The 14,782-nt window shown below is 36.7% G+C and overlaps 1 protein-coding gene across 3 annotated transcripts in view; it reads right to left on the bottom strand.

Annotated features, from left to right (window-relative positions):
* Positions 1-6,635: 6,635 nt before the first annotated feature.
* The window catches only part of KIAA2026 (KIAA2026 ortholog), a 96,570-nt gene continuing 88,423 nt past the window's right edge, over positions 6,636-14,782 (bottom strand). For all 3 annotated transcript variants that reach the window (XM_053573307.1, XM_053573297.1, XM_053573304.1), the window contains 2 exons: positions 12,138-12,325; positions 6,636-10,941 (listed from right to left, as the gene is read on the bottom strand). In XM_053573307.1, coding sequence (XP_053429282.1) covers positions 7,301-10,941; positions 12,138-12,325 — 3,829 coding nt within the window. In that variant the 3' untranslated portion in view covers positions 6,636-7,300. The remainder of the gene's footprint in view (positions 10,942-12,137; positions 12,326-14,782) is intronic.

The following is a 14,782-nucleotide window of genomic DNA, read 5'->3' as shown; positions in this document are numbered from 1 at the left end:
TGCTTTGATCTTCTAGGCTTCCTGTGGGGCCAGGTGGGGACTAGAGTGGTCAGAGCTCATGGCTGGTCTTTGGCTTCAATCAACATTTTCCACTTGTTCAAATGCCCCATACAAACAATATCCCTTTCTATTTGTGTGGTGAGTAAAGTTAGAGAGCACCATTTCACAGAAACTGGTCTTCTCATTCTTGTCCAGCCCTCAGGGTATTTAATGCTTGAGAGAAGACTCAAGTCTCTATGGATTTCACTAGAGATTCTGATGTGACCTCTCTGATTGTTTCTATAGTGAAGAACATGCATACTTTAAGGAAGAAAAAAGAGCTGGAAAAGATTTTCTGCCCTGGTAAAAGTCAGTGAGATGATTAGATTGATTACACAAATCAAAAAAGCCTTCAAGTCTCCAGTGCAGACTAGTCCTCTGAACTTACAAATTGAGTTTGGCAGCACTTGGTAAATCTGTACAAGTCTACTTGGCCCTTGAGGATATTGCAGACTTTTCCCAAATAGAACAGTATAGAGTTCCCTAAACTTTCATTTCATGGCTTAACTTCAAGGGCATAGTCACTTGAGGATGTATCAAAATACTTCAGTCTCAAGTGACTGATGCTAAAAAACATCTATAAGCATCTTAGAAGAACTTCAAAGAGAAATCATGGATGGTTTGGATGAAAACACTCATTTTTTTAGAAAAAGCTAATTTTAGAAAAACCTAAAACTGCTATCCCAAGAAGCTGTGAGCTAGAAGAGAAAATGTTAAGAAATGAAGGAACAGAAAAAATGCTTGACAACTTGAAAACATGAATGATGTTGTAAATGATAAGGAGAGCCCTTTTAAAATAGTAAGATAGTAGGCTCGGTGCCTGTGGCTCAAGCAGGTAGGGTGCCAGACACATACACCTGAGGTGGTGGGTTCAAATCCAGCCCGGACCCGCCAAACAACAGTGACGGCGGCAACCAAAAAATAGCCAGGTGTTGTGGCGGGCACCCGTGGTCTCAGCTACTCGGGAGGTGGAGGCTTGAGAATCGCCTTAGCCCAGAAGGCGGAGGTTGCTGTGAGATGTGATGCCACAGCACTCTACCCAGGGTGACAGCTTGAGGCTCTGTCTCAAAAAAAAAAAAAAAAAAGTAACTTTGCCTGCCTTCTTTAGAGAATATTACATGGCTGATGGCAACTTGTAATCAGACAATGAAAAATCAGAAAATTGAGAACCTCTAGAATTCAGGTCAATTTGAAGAAATATGTTGATGCTGTTAAATGCTTCCTTAAAAGTCTTGAAAGTAAAACAATGGCTATTAAAAAGTAAAGAAAATCAAATAAATGGTCACCAAACTGAGTAAGCATTTTTGTAATCTGAAAAAAATAAGTTTGAAAGTGAGAATCAAACTTTCATCTTTAATGTCCAATACTGCCTGAATTACATTGAGAACATGCAATGCAAATCTGCAGAAAATCAATGCAATTTACTACTAGGAAATTGAGAAGAAATTTCCCAAAGCATATGAAAACATTAGCTATATAAATAAAAAGTATGACTCCTTCAGGAAGATGACCTTGAGAAAGTCATCCAAAATGACCTTATAAAGAAGCACTGTTCTCTATCAAAGTTTGATAATCTCCCATGAGGGGAAAAAACCCAAGTTGGTTGGCAGCTTGTCTTACTGAGAGAATGCTGATGGAGCTAAGGAAAAGAAAATGATCACAACCAACAAAATTTGTTGAGGCAGAATTTAAATTCCAAGTGGTTCTTGTTCATCCACATGCAGCCTTGGGCAGAGACCTGAGAGTATCTGTGGATCCTCTGTATCTTCAGGTCTGTAGGAAGGGAGGGTGCTGAACTATGAAGGCTCAGGTATTTGGGTCACCATGCTTAACTCAACTCTTAAGTGTCTGCTGGATGACATCTATGTTTTCTTTCTAAAAATAATTTTTTAGTCTAACTGCTTTCTCTTAACTCATGCTACATTTCCTCAAATTGTAGTTAGAATCATAATCGCTAAGAGTGTGTTTTATGAATTTAGACAGTTTTAATAAAATTCTTACGTATATTAGACCATTTCATTAGACCCTCAGAATAAGACTCATGTAAGTTTTGTAATCAGGTTGAATTAAATGGTAAACCATAACTGAATGTTTAATCAGGAAGAGACACTTAAATCAGTAAAAGTCATTTATGTATGCTATGTTACAAGAAATTTGAAAAAAAAAAGAACAATATTTACTTAGTAAATTTTGGTTTAAAAAACAATACAAGAACTCCATCACAAATAACAATTCCCCTAAATCTATCAGTATTGGTTAGCAATAAGTTTATAGTTAATTTAGGAACCACTTTATTCATTACAGTCTTTGCTGCTTAAACATTTCTACATTTTAGGCAGTCAAAATAAAAGCTTTCCAAGTACCCAATGTACTCAGACCTAACATGAAACCAGCAGATGAACAAATACATGCCCAAGCAAGAGAAAAACACAAACCGGAGTGGGGCAGAGGGGAGGAGATAGGAGAATTGGTGTGCTCTCATGTAACAGGGCGATGTAGGGGTATACGGCATACCTACTGGGTGAGGGGCACAGCTACAACTTGAACTCTACCAAACAAACACAAACTATGTAATATATGTATGTAATCATCTGTACCCATAACAACAAAAGAAAATGTAAAATGTCTACAACTCCCAGTTGGGTAAGAAAATTTGTGATTTAGCCAATATTCATGTAATACTCATGAACATTGATAGTGTTCATGTGGTGGGATTATGGGATGTGTTTGGAATAGTCACATTGAGCTATTTTTCAATTCAATGCCAATTAATTAAACTATCTATTTAAAAAAAATCTTTCCTTTAAGAAAATCACCATTCTGTATTTTTCTCAATCTAAACAGTTTCTTTTTCTCATCTCTAGCATTACTAGATATCTGATTACTGCCAGATACTGAGTTTTAATACCAGCTGACTGGCCCACCTAATAAAATGCTAATTGGTTTACCTGCCTCTAGTCAGGTGAACAGCAGCTACCATTTATTATGTGATAGGCATTGGGCCACGTATTTCACATGAATCATCTCGCCAACTCCCCCACAGCAATCCTGCAAGGTAATTTATGGTAATTATTAAATCTTACACATGAGTGTTAATACCTTTGCTTCAACAGCTTCAGTAGCTCCCCCAATTACTTTCAGAGTATTTTTCAGTCCTCTATCACCTAGCCCAACCTATTTTTCTTGACATTCCCCGTTGGTCCCCATAACGTATAGCGTTGCTTTCAAACTTTATTGTTGCGTTTCTTGTACACTCCCTTTGCTTTTCTCTGTCTTTATAGGCCCAGTTTTCTACATACTTTCAGTCACAGCACAAATGCCACTTCTCACATGAAGCCTTCTCTGGCACTTCTCTGGTAAACTCTCATAGTTCTTAATTTCTTTTGACATTTACTTTGAACTTACTGTTACATTCTTTATTTTTGTACTGAGGACAGGATGGGATCTTATTCAGCTTTATTGTTTCTTCAACATCTGCATTATTTGGTTTTAAATAAAGACATAGAATGAATTTACAACTTTGATAGATGCTTTGAATTTGTTACTACTTTAAAAATATTTTACATACATAAAACATTTTTTGATTTTCCAACACTTTACATTTTTTTAAGTATTAGAAAGTTTTTCACATTCAGATATTTCTCAAGTTATATTGTAAGAACTTCTTAAACTATGCCATGTCTTTCAGCTTTTCCAAGTATAAAGTACCACGCTCTACATAGTAAATGCCTGTTGAATATGTGGCAAATGAGTGCTATTGTTGACAAAAAGGCCTCAGGCTCAGGCCATAGCAAAACAACTTCTGAAATGACAAGATAAATTGTTTATCATGTCTTTCATTTAAGAGAGTCTTGCTTTGTCACCTAAGCTGGAATGTAGTGGTAGAATCATAGCCCACTGCAGCCTTGAACTCTTGGGTTCAAGTGATCCTCCTGCTTCAGCCTCCTGAATAGCTGGGACTGCTCCAAGCATGTGCAACCAGGTCTGGCTTATTTTTCTTATGTTTTGTATAGATGAGGTCTCGCTATGTTCTCCAGGTTTGTCTAAACTCCTGGACTTAAGCAACCCTCCTTCCTCAGAGTCTCAAAGTGCTGGATTACAGATGTAAGCCACCACACCTGGCCAATTGTTTATCATTTGTAAGTTATAGTAGTGTAATTTGAATAACTAAAATCTGCACCAAATATCTTAGATCACTTTTAGAACTTGCTACCTTCTTAAGGTTTTAATATTAAAATTTTCTATCTTTATTTTTTGAGACAGAGTCTCACTCTATCACCCAGGGTAGAGTGCCGTGGTGTCACAGTTTACAGCAACCTCAAACTCTTGGGCTGAAGCAATCCTCTTGCCTCAGCTTCCCAGTACCTTGCACTACAGTCACCCACCACAATGCCCAGCTAGTTTTTCTATTTTTAGTAGAGATGGGGTCTCACTCTTACTCAGGCTGGTCTTGAACTCCTGAGCTCAAGCAATCCACCTGCCTCAGCCTCCCAACATGCTAGGATTACAGGTGTGAGCCACCGTGCCCAGCCCATTATTAAATATTTTAAAATTTACTATAAGTTAATCCCCTGCACCAAGTAAACATTTTCATTGAGTTTAAGATGAGTTCATGAACTTGTCAGACCTCACCACCTTAATTATAATATATTGATGTGAATTAACTATAATAAAATTGGAGACATGAACTGGGAGCAAGGATCTAAACACAGCTGCTTAGTAGTTATACCTTAACTGATCATAAAAGAAAAATCTTTTTTGTGGAGAGGAAGGAACACTTCATTATTTCAGCATGTTTTAACTTAGTATCTTTTTTTTTTTTCAGTTTTTGGGGACGGCGCCCTAGTCTTTTGAGCCACAGGTGCCACCCTTAACTTAGTATCTTAAATACTAGACACCCAAATGACCTAATTCTATACGGAGTATAGAAACATCACCCTTCTAGTACCATGAAATCTTTCAGGTAGCAGCACTATGTTAAGTTTTCTTCCTTACATGTATGTCTTTATAGATGACGTTTAAAGAATACTCAGTAACACCAAGCAACTTTTCAGTAGCAACTTTGGTAGCAACGAAAATAATTTTATAGTTGGGGGTCACCACAACATGAGGATCTGTATTAAAGGGTTGTGGCATTAGGAAGGTTGAGAACCACTGCTCTAAAAGCTTACCAGATCATACAGAGCTCTGAATGTCACATTAGGATTTTAGATTTAGGAGTTAGAAGATATTTTAGCAGCTAATTAGTTTAGATCCTTCACTGGCATTAAAGTTGAGCCATCGGTAATTCAGCAAATTAGTTTCTGGAAGTGGCTTAGAGAATTCTTTTGAGACAAAACGTGGATGGTTTTAGGTTATTTTGTCTTAAAAGCTGAGTATGTAAACATACTCATTTACTGAGCACCACCACTTAATGCAATGCACTTCAAACATCACCCACTTCCCCTTAAATCCAACAGGGTTGCTTAACTGACAGGGAAAGGGGGAGGGTGACTGAGTGGAGCATAGACAGGATTGGCAAAGTAACTGTCTTACCACATAAGTTTTTGAGAATATTTAGCAACTTTCCAGGAGTACTCTCTGTTACCCTCTCCACTTTGATAATGAATACATGTAGTTTCAAAGGAAATCTTTAGGTGTGCTCTTCCCTATCATTTTCAACTTGATGACAACTCCATTTGATGAGGTTTAATAGTATTATAATAAATGAAATGTGTATGAGTATACGGTCAATATCTGGAAATAATGGAATAAAGATCCAATAAATATAAAAGCTACCTTTTATTTAAAATGAGGCATATTCTAAAAGACTACAAAGTCAAACCCTGAGAATCAGTTGAGCTATAAAATTTGCTTTACAATGGAACTTAAGTAACTGCAAGGTGGTGGAGGGAGGAGGTTGAGAGCAGTCTGTAATTGAGGGGAAAAAGGTTGACAGCACTTATAACTGAAAGTGTCCACACTCACTTTTTATTCTAAATTAAAAAAAAATCATATTCTCAAATATCATTTTAGAAATCAGTCACTATGACCCAACTCCTCAATTTAAAAATAAACATATCTAGGGGAATTAAGGTGAAGGGTACATGAGACCTCTCTGTAGTATCTTTGCAACTTCTTATGAATCTAAAATTATTTTATAATTGTTTTTCCAAATTTTACTTGCAGTATAAATAAAGACCGAATATACTTGTCTGAAAAAAAAAGTCACATATTTTGGTCAATGTAGAATTTAGTGATGGATTTTTAAAAAGGCTAAAATAATGAAATCTAGAGTGAAATTTTATGAACAGAAGCAATTTAGAACCATGGAAAAAGTATTTAAAGCCTAGGTTCAAATACTGGCTTTACCACCCACTACCTGGGTAACCTTGGACACATTACCTAAATTCTCAAGAGTACTATGAAAATCAATGAAATAAGTGAAATAGAAAATTGTAAACTGTAAAGCCTTGTACAAATGCTAGCTACTCATATTATTAATTCAAATTTCCTAGCCTTAATTCATTCTTAATATAAGGACTGTCTTCATTTATATCATGTATTCTTTCAATGGAACAAGAACACATTTTAAAAATGGTATTCAAACAAAGAAATACAGCAACTCAGTTTATTACATGCAGATTCTTCTGCATTGTTGCTAACAGTTCACTGGTCCAAAATTACTAAAATACTTAAAAAACTATACATTATGTAAACAAAACATAAATAAGACAGCATAGTTCTTTGTACATATATTTAGTACAGGTTGTTAGGGATTTAGGAATATGTACAATTTTACACCATGGACTGCATTTTCACAATGCATAAATATATATATATATTTTTACAGAAACAAAAATAAAATTTCACTAATGACACAGAATACCATATCATAGATATGTGGCAATAATCCAAATTCAAGAAGAAACATGTCAATGTAAGTGTGCAAAAGGCTAGCTTTCTCTAAACTAGTCAAACTTGACCTTGTTCAATTTATGTTATACAGACAGGTAAATCCTGACCATGTACTTTAAACAAAGAACCTTTGAAAACATTCAAATACCAATGAGGAGTTAAATGGAACATATTTTTCCCTCCCCAAGAAAACAAAGCCTTGTTGCAAGCTAATGAAAAGATACATTAAAACACACACACACACACACACACACACGCACACAAACTATGTATAGTATGTTTTCAACAGTATAATAAAGTTAAAATTTTTATGGGAGTCAAAACAATGCCCCATTATTTAAAAACTGGCTCTTTTAGTCTAAATTCAAGATGCAGCTGTGTCAGGCTTCTCTAAACCAGATGACTGAAAATCAGGGAAGACAGAGACAGGATTTCGACTGGCAGATACGACAATTTGCGAGAGAGATGAAGAGAGAGAAGACACCTTAGATGCTGGAGTATTTATGGTATTCAAAATGGCTCCTTCTGGGCTAACCAATAATTTTTTAACAGATGTGTCCAAATGAAATACTGAAGTGTTACTTGGCAGTGGAGGATTACTGGAGCAAATGGCAGAAGCCAACGAAGGTGTTTTAGCCAAAATGGTAGCTGGAGGAGACTTAATTACTGAAGTCAATGATACTGGAGGTGCAGGAGGTGGAACATAAACTTTAGCAGTAGTATTTACAATTTGTGGTGTCGTATTTACTGCAGGTAGAGAACTTGCATTCCCAAAAGAGTTTACAATTTTTGTAGAGCTTTTCAGAGAATGTTTTATAGGTTGCGCCCGTAAAGAATTATTTGATGCTAGTGTGATCTTGTGGGCAGGGTTATCTACTGGTGTAGGCTGAATACCTTGGCTGCTGTTAAGAATTAAGGGAGGTCCATATTTTGGGCTAGTAGATATAAGGAGAACATGGCTGCCAGCTCCAAGACCTTGTGGTGGAACAATAAACCGGGTTCCATTGATCATAATCTGAGTACCAGGTGCCAAAGGTGTACTGGTGTTGATGACTATTTTTTGCTGAATGCAAGGTTCGCTGAACTGACTCCCTACTAGACTAGTTGTTACATTTGATGGTGCTGTGGCAGTGTGAACGGAAGAGCCACCTGGAATAGAACTGTAACTAGGGGTTGATTTTACTAAAGAAGGGGGCATTTGCTGGTTTGGCAGAGAAGCTAAATTGGAAATATTAGTTATTTTACCTGGACTTGGTGAAAGGGATGACAATTCAGTCTGAGGTTTAGCTGTGTTTACATTTGTTGGCACTGTAGTTGAAATCCCTGGCGACTGAAACTGGAGAGAAGTCCAAGATTGTCTTTTAGGAAGAGAACATGTGGCTTCTGGTACTGCTGCTGAATGTTGAACTGTGTTCATTATTTTAGGGGATGCAGTCACAGGTGTAGGTAAGGCAACAGTAACAGGAATCTGCAAAGCTGATGTTAAACATTTAGGAGACACTGTTGGTTGTGTAGCTGAAATCAGAACAGATGATGCAAGATGTCCTGTTTTCACAGTTGATATAGCCACAGTGTTTCCAAGATTTGATGTGCAAAGTCTATTTGACAAAATAGGCATAATTCTTGAAGAGGTATCATTTCCACTGACTAAAACAGGAGGTCGTGCCCCAGCTGAAGCAGAGGTTGAGGTCATTGAAATGGAACCCAAAGATACATTTGCTCCTGTTACTGAAAACATGTTTACTGCTCTTGTGGCAGAAACCACTGATTCATTAACAGGAGTAATATTTTGACTCACAAAATTTGAACTTACAGGAATTGAATTACCACTTGTTGACAATGGCAAAATGCAGCCCTTGCTACTTTTGTCTTCTCCTTTTGGGATTACATTTTGCAATATGTTAATTGATGGTATAGCTGGCACAGGGCCTGAAGTATTTACAATTGCTTGACCTATGTTTAGCCCAATTTTCACATCCTTTATCTGAGACACAGTTGGTGATGAATTGACTTTTATTGGCACTCCCACTGTTGATGAAATCAGTACTATTTGGGGTTGCTCTGGAGTCTTAACATATGGTTTATTCAAAGAAGGAGGAAGAGTTTGTTTTAATGATTCTGCAACAATCGTTGGGGTTGAAGTGCCACTGGGAATTGGAGCATTAATAAAAACTAATTTCTGGGCAGAGACACCAGTAGATGTTGGTGTAGGTGCCACATTAACTGTAGTTCCACTGCCAGAAGAAAGAATAGATGGAGCTGATACCAGCATAAGTTTCTGAACTGGAGTACCACTGATCCCATCTCCATTTGCTACTACTGTTGCTTCTGATCTTGTAACAGGGCGACTTCTTGTGACATAATCTACCTGTTGCTGTTTAGTTGGAGTATGAATCATATTTTCATTGTTTTGTCCAAAGTTTGCTGTTGATATGCTAATTACACTTACTGGATTACTTGTTGTGGATTGTAGTAGTGTGCTAGAGGAAACAGAGCATTTCAAAGAAGAAGGCATGTGTGAAGTTTTATCTGTCATGTGGCTCACATTACCACTGCTAGAGGGGTGACCTAATTTAAGTTTGGGATTTTTTCCCATGGTCGGATTAAAGCTAGTTGGAATGGAAACAGAAGTTGGTGTTTGACTAAAATGTGGGAGACTTGAAGTAGTATTCATTCCAGCTACTGGTGAAAATGCAGAGGATGATGAGGTTGTTGACTTTGGCATCAGAAATGCCTGAAGCTGAGGAGCAAAAGTGAAAACAGAACTTGAAGATAAAGTATTGGGTAAATTTTGATCCGGATTGGTCTGTACTTTTACAACTCCCGTGTTCCCACCTCGTGTCCTAACAAGAATTGACTGTGAATCTCTTATACACACAGTTTTCAATTCTTGCTTTGTTTCAGAAGAATCGGCAAGTTGTTGTACAAAACAATTCAGGGAACTACCAGGATTTATAGATCCATTTAGTGTTGCTGTTGATAACAGAGGTTGACCTGTTAAGGAAATGGTAGATGAAGCACTGAGTAGGGGGAATGTGGCTGTTGAAACTGCATTCTTGACTTTTCCTGCTTCACTCTGGCTCATCTTAACTGGTGGTGTTAATAAATTACTAACAGAGGTTACAGATGACAAAGGTTGTGGTCTAGCATTACTCACATTTGATAAAGGTGTAATTGTCTTGTTGAAAACTGTACTAGGTAGTTGAGTAGAAACAGTTCCTGCTGGGTTGACAAGAACTGATGCTGAAGAAGAGTTTACATTTGTTGTCTGTGGGAAAGATGAACAATGTTGTTCTGAATCTTTTTGTTGAAGTGGTGGTACTTCTTTTGCAATTGCTTTTCCTTCTTTATGCTGAATCACAAAATTCTTAGGCAAAATAAGAACCTGTTGCATGATTTTTTCTCCTGTTTTAGGATCCACCACAGGTTGCATCTGAATCTTTACAGAGCTATTGTGAAGATCTATTGGCAACCATTGGCCACAGGGCATTTTATACACCATCTGCAAAGGACCTTTTGTACTGGTATGGCAGGTTAACGCTGGCTTTATAGAGCTTGCTTCCGGAGGAGATATAATTGGCTTTTCCACAGCAGAAGCACTTCTACTTGTGGAAGGGGGCAGTTGATTTGTTAAGGTCACTTTGTTCCCAATATTCTTTGCAAGCAAGGCCTGAATAGGTTTGGTCCCTTTTTGGAGAGTAGACACGGATACTGAATCCAATGAGGCAAATGACTCTGGAAATGATGGGTCTGGATGCTTCATTTCATTTAAATAGTCTATTTGCACATCACCTTCTAAATTATCAACTGTTGTCTCATTTGTGCTTAACTTTGCTTTCTTTCTTGGGGAAAGCTCTTTTGTGCTATCATCCAGATAATTTGTTTGTTTGGACTGTCGTTTAAGAGTTTTAAGCAGTGTTTTTGGTACATCTTTAGATGGCAATTCCTTCTTCAACAGCTTGCTTCTGCCCATGGGAAAATCTATTTCTGACAATTTCATATCATCTGAAAATTATAAAAATAAGTATTTTGTTTATATAAAACAGCAACTGAATAGCAGTAACACCAATCATGAGAATGAAAGTCAATCTTTTAACTGGTAATTTATTAAGAAATCTATTGCGAGGTCATTTGAAAGCCTCAGCACCACTGAGGGAGATAAAGATGACCTTTGCTATAGTAATCTTGATATCATAATCATGACCAAGTTAACTTCTTGAGAAAGTTAATTCTGCTAATTCTGCTATAATGCAAGTATAAAAATTTTCTTTTTTTCTTTCTTTCATTTTTTTTAAAGTGACCAGGCCTCACTAGGTTGTCCAGGCTAGACTCAAACTCCTGGGCTCAAGCAATCCTCCTGCCCCAGCTGGAAGTATAGATCTGCACCACTGTAGCTGGGTTAATTTTCCTCTTTTAAAAAGATATGCAAACCAGAGCGGCACCTGTGGGTCAAAGGAGTAGGGTGCCAGCCCCATATACTGGAGGTGGCAGGTTCAAACCTGGCCCCGGCCAAAAACTGCAAAAAAAAAAAAAAAAAAAAAAAAAAATGTCCAGCTCTTTCTGATGTTTACAGTAAAAGAAATTAATAACTGGTCAAACTGGGTTAATAAGAAATACTCTTATAATTCACTGAAGACATGGAACAAGAGGTTAATCCATATCTAACCCCAAATTTTCATACTAATGTCTTATATAACAAAAGAAAGTCATTAAATTAGATTTATACAATAATATAATCTGATAAATTGAAATGAATTGTAGGGTAATTCAGGGTAATTGTAGGGTAATTCAGCCTCCTATCCTTATTAGAATGATATGTTTACTCTGGTCTCATCAGGCCATCAACCTTGGTCATTTCTCATAAAAAAAGCCCTCACAATATTAGGGACTTACAAATTCTAACTTAAAGCAAACTTCAGAAATAATAACAGAAAGAAGAGAATGAATCAAATTCAACGGGATTACAAATCAAAGATATATGGCCTATAATAAGCAATGACATGCCTATAGTCAGGCATTGGCTCCAGAAACTCCTAGAAACATAATAATGACTCTTAAGTTACTTATAAGGACATAGACATAAACATACCAGGTCTCCCCAGTCAACATATTTCGTTGATCAGATTATCTTTCACCTTCACAGCAAACAAAAACTTTTCTTTGTACATTTAGGGTTGATTTAAAAAAAGTTTTAATGTTACCTGGATCAAAGTGATCTTTCCCCAGGATATCTAGAGGTTCTGTCAAGTCTATAGACTTAATGATTTCTCCTTTAGGAGAATCTTTTTCCAGATCTCCTTCACCTTCTTCAGTAGCCCATAGTTCTCTAGTAAATTTATCATAATCAGGTTGTCTTCTGAAGTCATCATAGTCTCTCTTTAAACGGCTCCTGAATAAAATACCCAATATCACTGATAATACATATGTATTAAATTCTTGGAATCTAAACTATTTTTAACATTTTAAACTACATGTTGAAATATGTTCAATTACACCAGTACAAAAATTTTGTCAATCTTAAGTGTGTCTAAGATGCTTAGTTTAGTCTTGCCAATGATTAGTTGCTCAAGAAGACAAAACCTAGGGTGTAGGCATAAGCTTAAAAAAAATCACATCTGCAAATTTCAGAATGAAATGTTTAAATGTACCACCTGATTATCTTTCTAAAGGCTGCTGTTAGAACTACAAAATGAAAGGTAATTTTTTCTAGCTGCACTGGTAGATACAGATTTGAAATAGTCTCAAAATCACTGATTATAATAATACAACTTAAAATGTTACTTAAAAACAGTTAATCAAGAAATTCTAAGCAATAGTATTTATTATTGTGCGTATTAAACAGGAACAAACAAACAAATCCATCATTTAATCCGGGAAGTAATCACGTCTAAACCTTTAGGTTTTACTAGAAAGATTTTTTTTTTATTAAGCCTAGGGAAACACAGCTAAAAAGTAATAAACTCTCATAGATATCTTCTTTACATAAAAACATATTATTATCTATGGAGAGACAGAAACATGATGTTTTACATGTCCTATATAATTGCTTTTGCTTTCAACTAAGTTCTCTACCCTCAAACTTTACCCTTAGTTTCTTTACTTTTGTTTAAAAAATACATCTGAATATGTTTTCACCAATTTATTTTTGTTACATATTCTTTTTTTTTTTTGGTAGAGACAGAGTCTCACTGTACCGCCCTTGGGTAGAGTGCCATGACGTCACATGGCTCACAGCAATCTCTAACTCTTGGGCTTACGCGATTCTCTTGCCTCAGCCTCCCAAGCAGCTGGGTTGTTACATATTCTTACTTGTGCATATTGGATTTTAAGTTCTACCTAAATCACTTAGTAGTTATAAGACTTTGGGTAAATACTTTACCTTACTAAGCATCAGTTTACTTATTTGTATAATGGGAATAATAAGAGAACTCATTTTATAGTATGTATGGCACACAAATATTCTATAAATGTTAGTTTTAACATTCTACAATGTTAGTTATTTTCTCACTTTATGCTTTAAATTATTGCTTAAGGGTTTTTATGAAGCATATGGGGACTGTAAGAGACTAGAATGTGTTATCGAATGATAATTAAAAAGGGAGAACTTCATACTATCCCCACATAGATATTTTTTTTATTCCAGTCTTACAAATTGAATGGAAAATTCGTTTTATAATTATCATTCGATAACACATTCTAGTCTCTGTATGACTAGCCTCAGCCAATGACTTTGCTTATTTCATGAAAAATGAAAGCAATTTAAAGAAAATCTTCACATGCTTATATGTTATCTGCAAGTTAACTTAATTTGTACTCACATTCTCCTTCTTCCTACCTAAGCTAACAACTCTATTTAAATGCATCCTCTCTTGTCTAATGAAGGACAACATTCTACCAAATGTCTTCCTTTGCCTAAATCTATTTTTTGCCTATTAGATTATTTCTGTCAGTATACAAACATGTTATTTCTCCTATTAATAAAAACTAACGAAAACAGATACCAAAACATTCTCTCTTAACCCCAACTTATCCTTCCAGGCACTGCCCCATCATTCTATTCCACTTTACAGCAAGACTTCATAAAAGACTCTTCAATTCCTTTCTCTGAATTCTCTTGAATAGATTCCTAAGACTTTCACTCATTTTTCTAGCAACACAACTACCAGTCATTAATAACCTTCATATGTTCGAATCCACCCGCTCTGGTGTATGTGGCCAGAGCCCTATCCACTGAGCTATAGGCACCAAACCTAAAAAATGAATTCTTTTTTTTTATTTTTATTTTTTGAGGCAAGAGTCTTACTATGTTGCCCTGGGTAGAGTGCTGTGGCATCACAGCTCACAGCAACCTCAAACTCTTAGGCTTAAGTGATTCTCTTGCCTCAGTCTCTCAAGTAGCTGGGACTACAGGTGCCAGCCACAATGCCTGGTTATTTATTTATTTTTTTTTGCAGTTTTTGGCTGGGGCTGGCTTTGAACACGCCACCTCTGGTATATGGGGCCAGTGCCCTACTCTGTTGAGCCACAGGTGCCGCCTGCCTGGCTATTTTTTTGTTATAGTTGTCATTGTTTGGCAGCCCCAGGCTGGATTTGAAACCTGCCAGCTCCAGTGTATGTGGCTGGCGCTCTAGCTACTGAGCTACAGGCACCGATCCTAAATAATGAATTCTTTTTTTTTTTTTTTTTTAGAGACAGAGTCTTATTTTGTCGCCCTCAGTAGAGTGCTGTGTGGTGTCACAGCTCACAGCAACCTCCAGCTCTTGGGCTTAGGCGATTCTCTTGCTTCAGCCTCCTGAAAAGCTGAGGCTACAGGCGCCCGCCACAACGCCCGGCTATTTTTTTGTTG

The sequence above is a fragment of the Nycticebus coucang genome, chromosome 2 (assembly GCF_027406575.1).
Source record: "Nycticebus coucang isolate mNycCou1 chromosome 2, mNycCou1.pri, whole genome shotgun sequence".
Lineage (NCBI taxonomy): Eukaryota > Metazoa > Chordata > Mammalia > Primates > Lorisidae > Nycticebus > Nycticebus coucang.
Note: the sequence above shows the minus strand (reverse complement) of the source record. Positions and strands in the feature narration are given on the sequence as shown.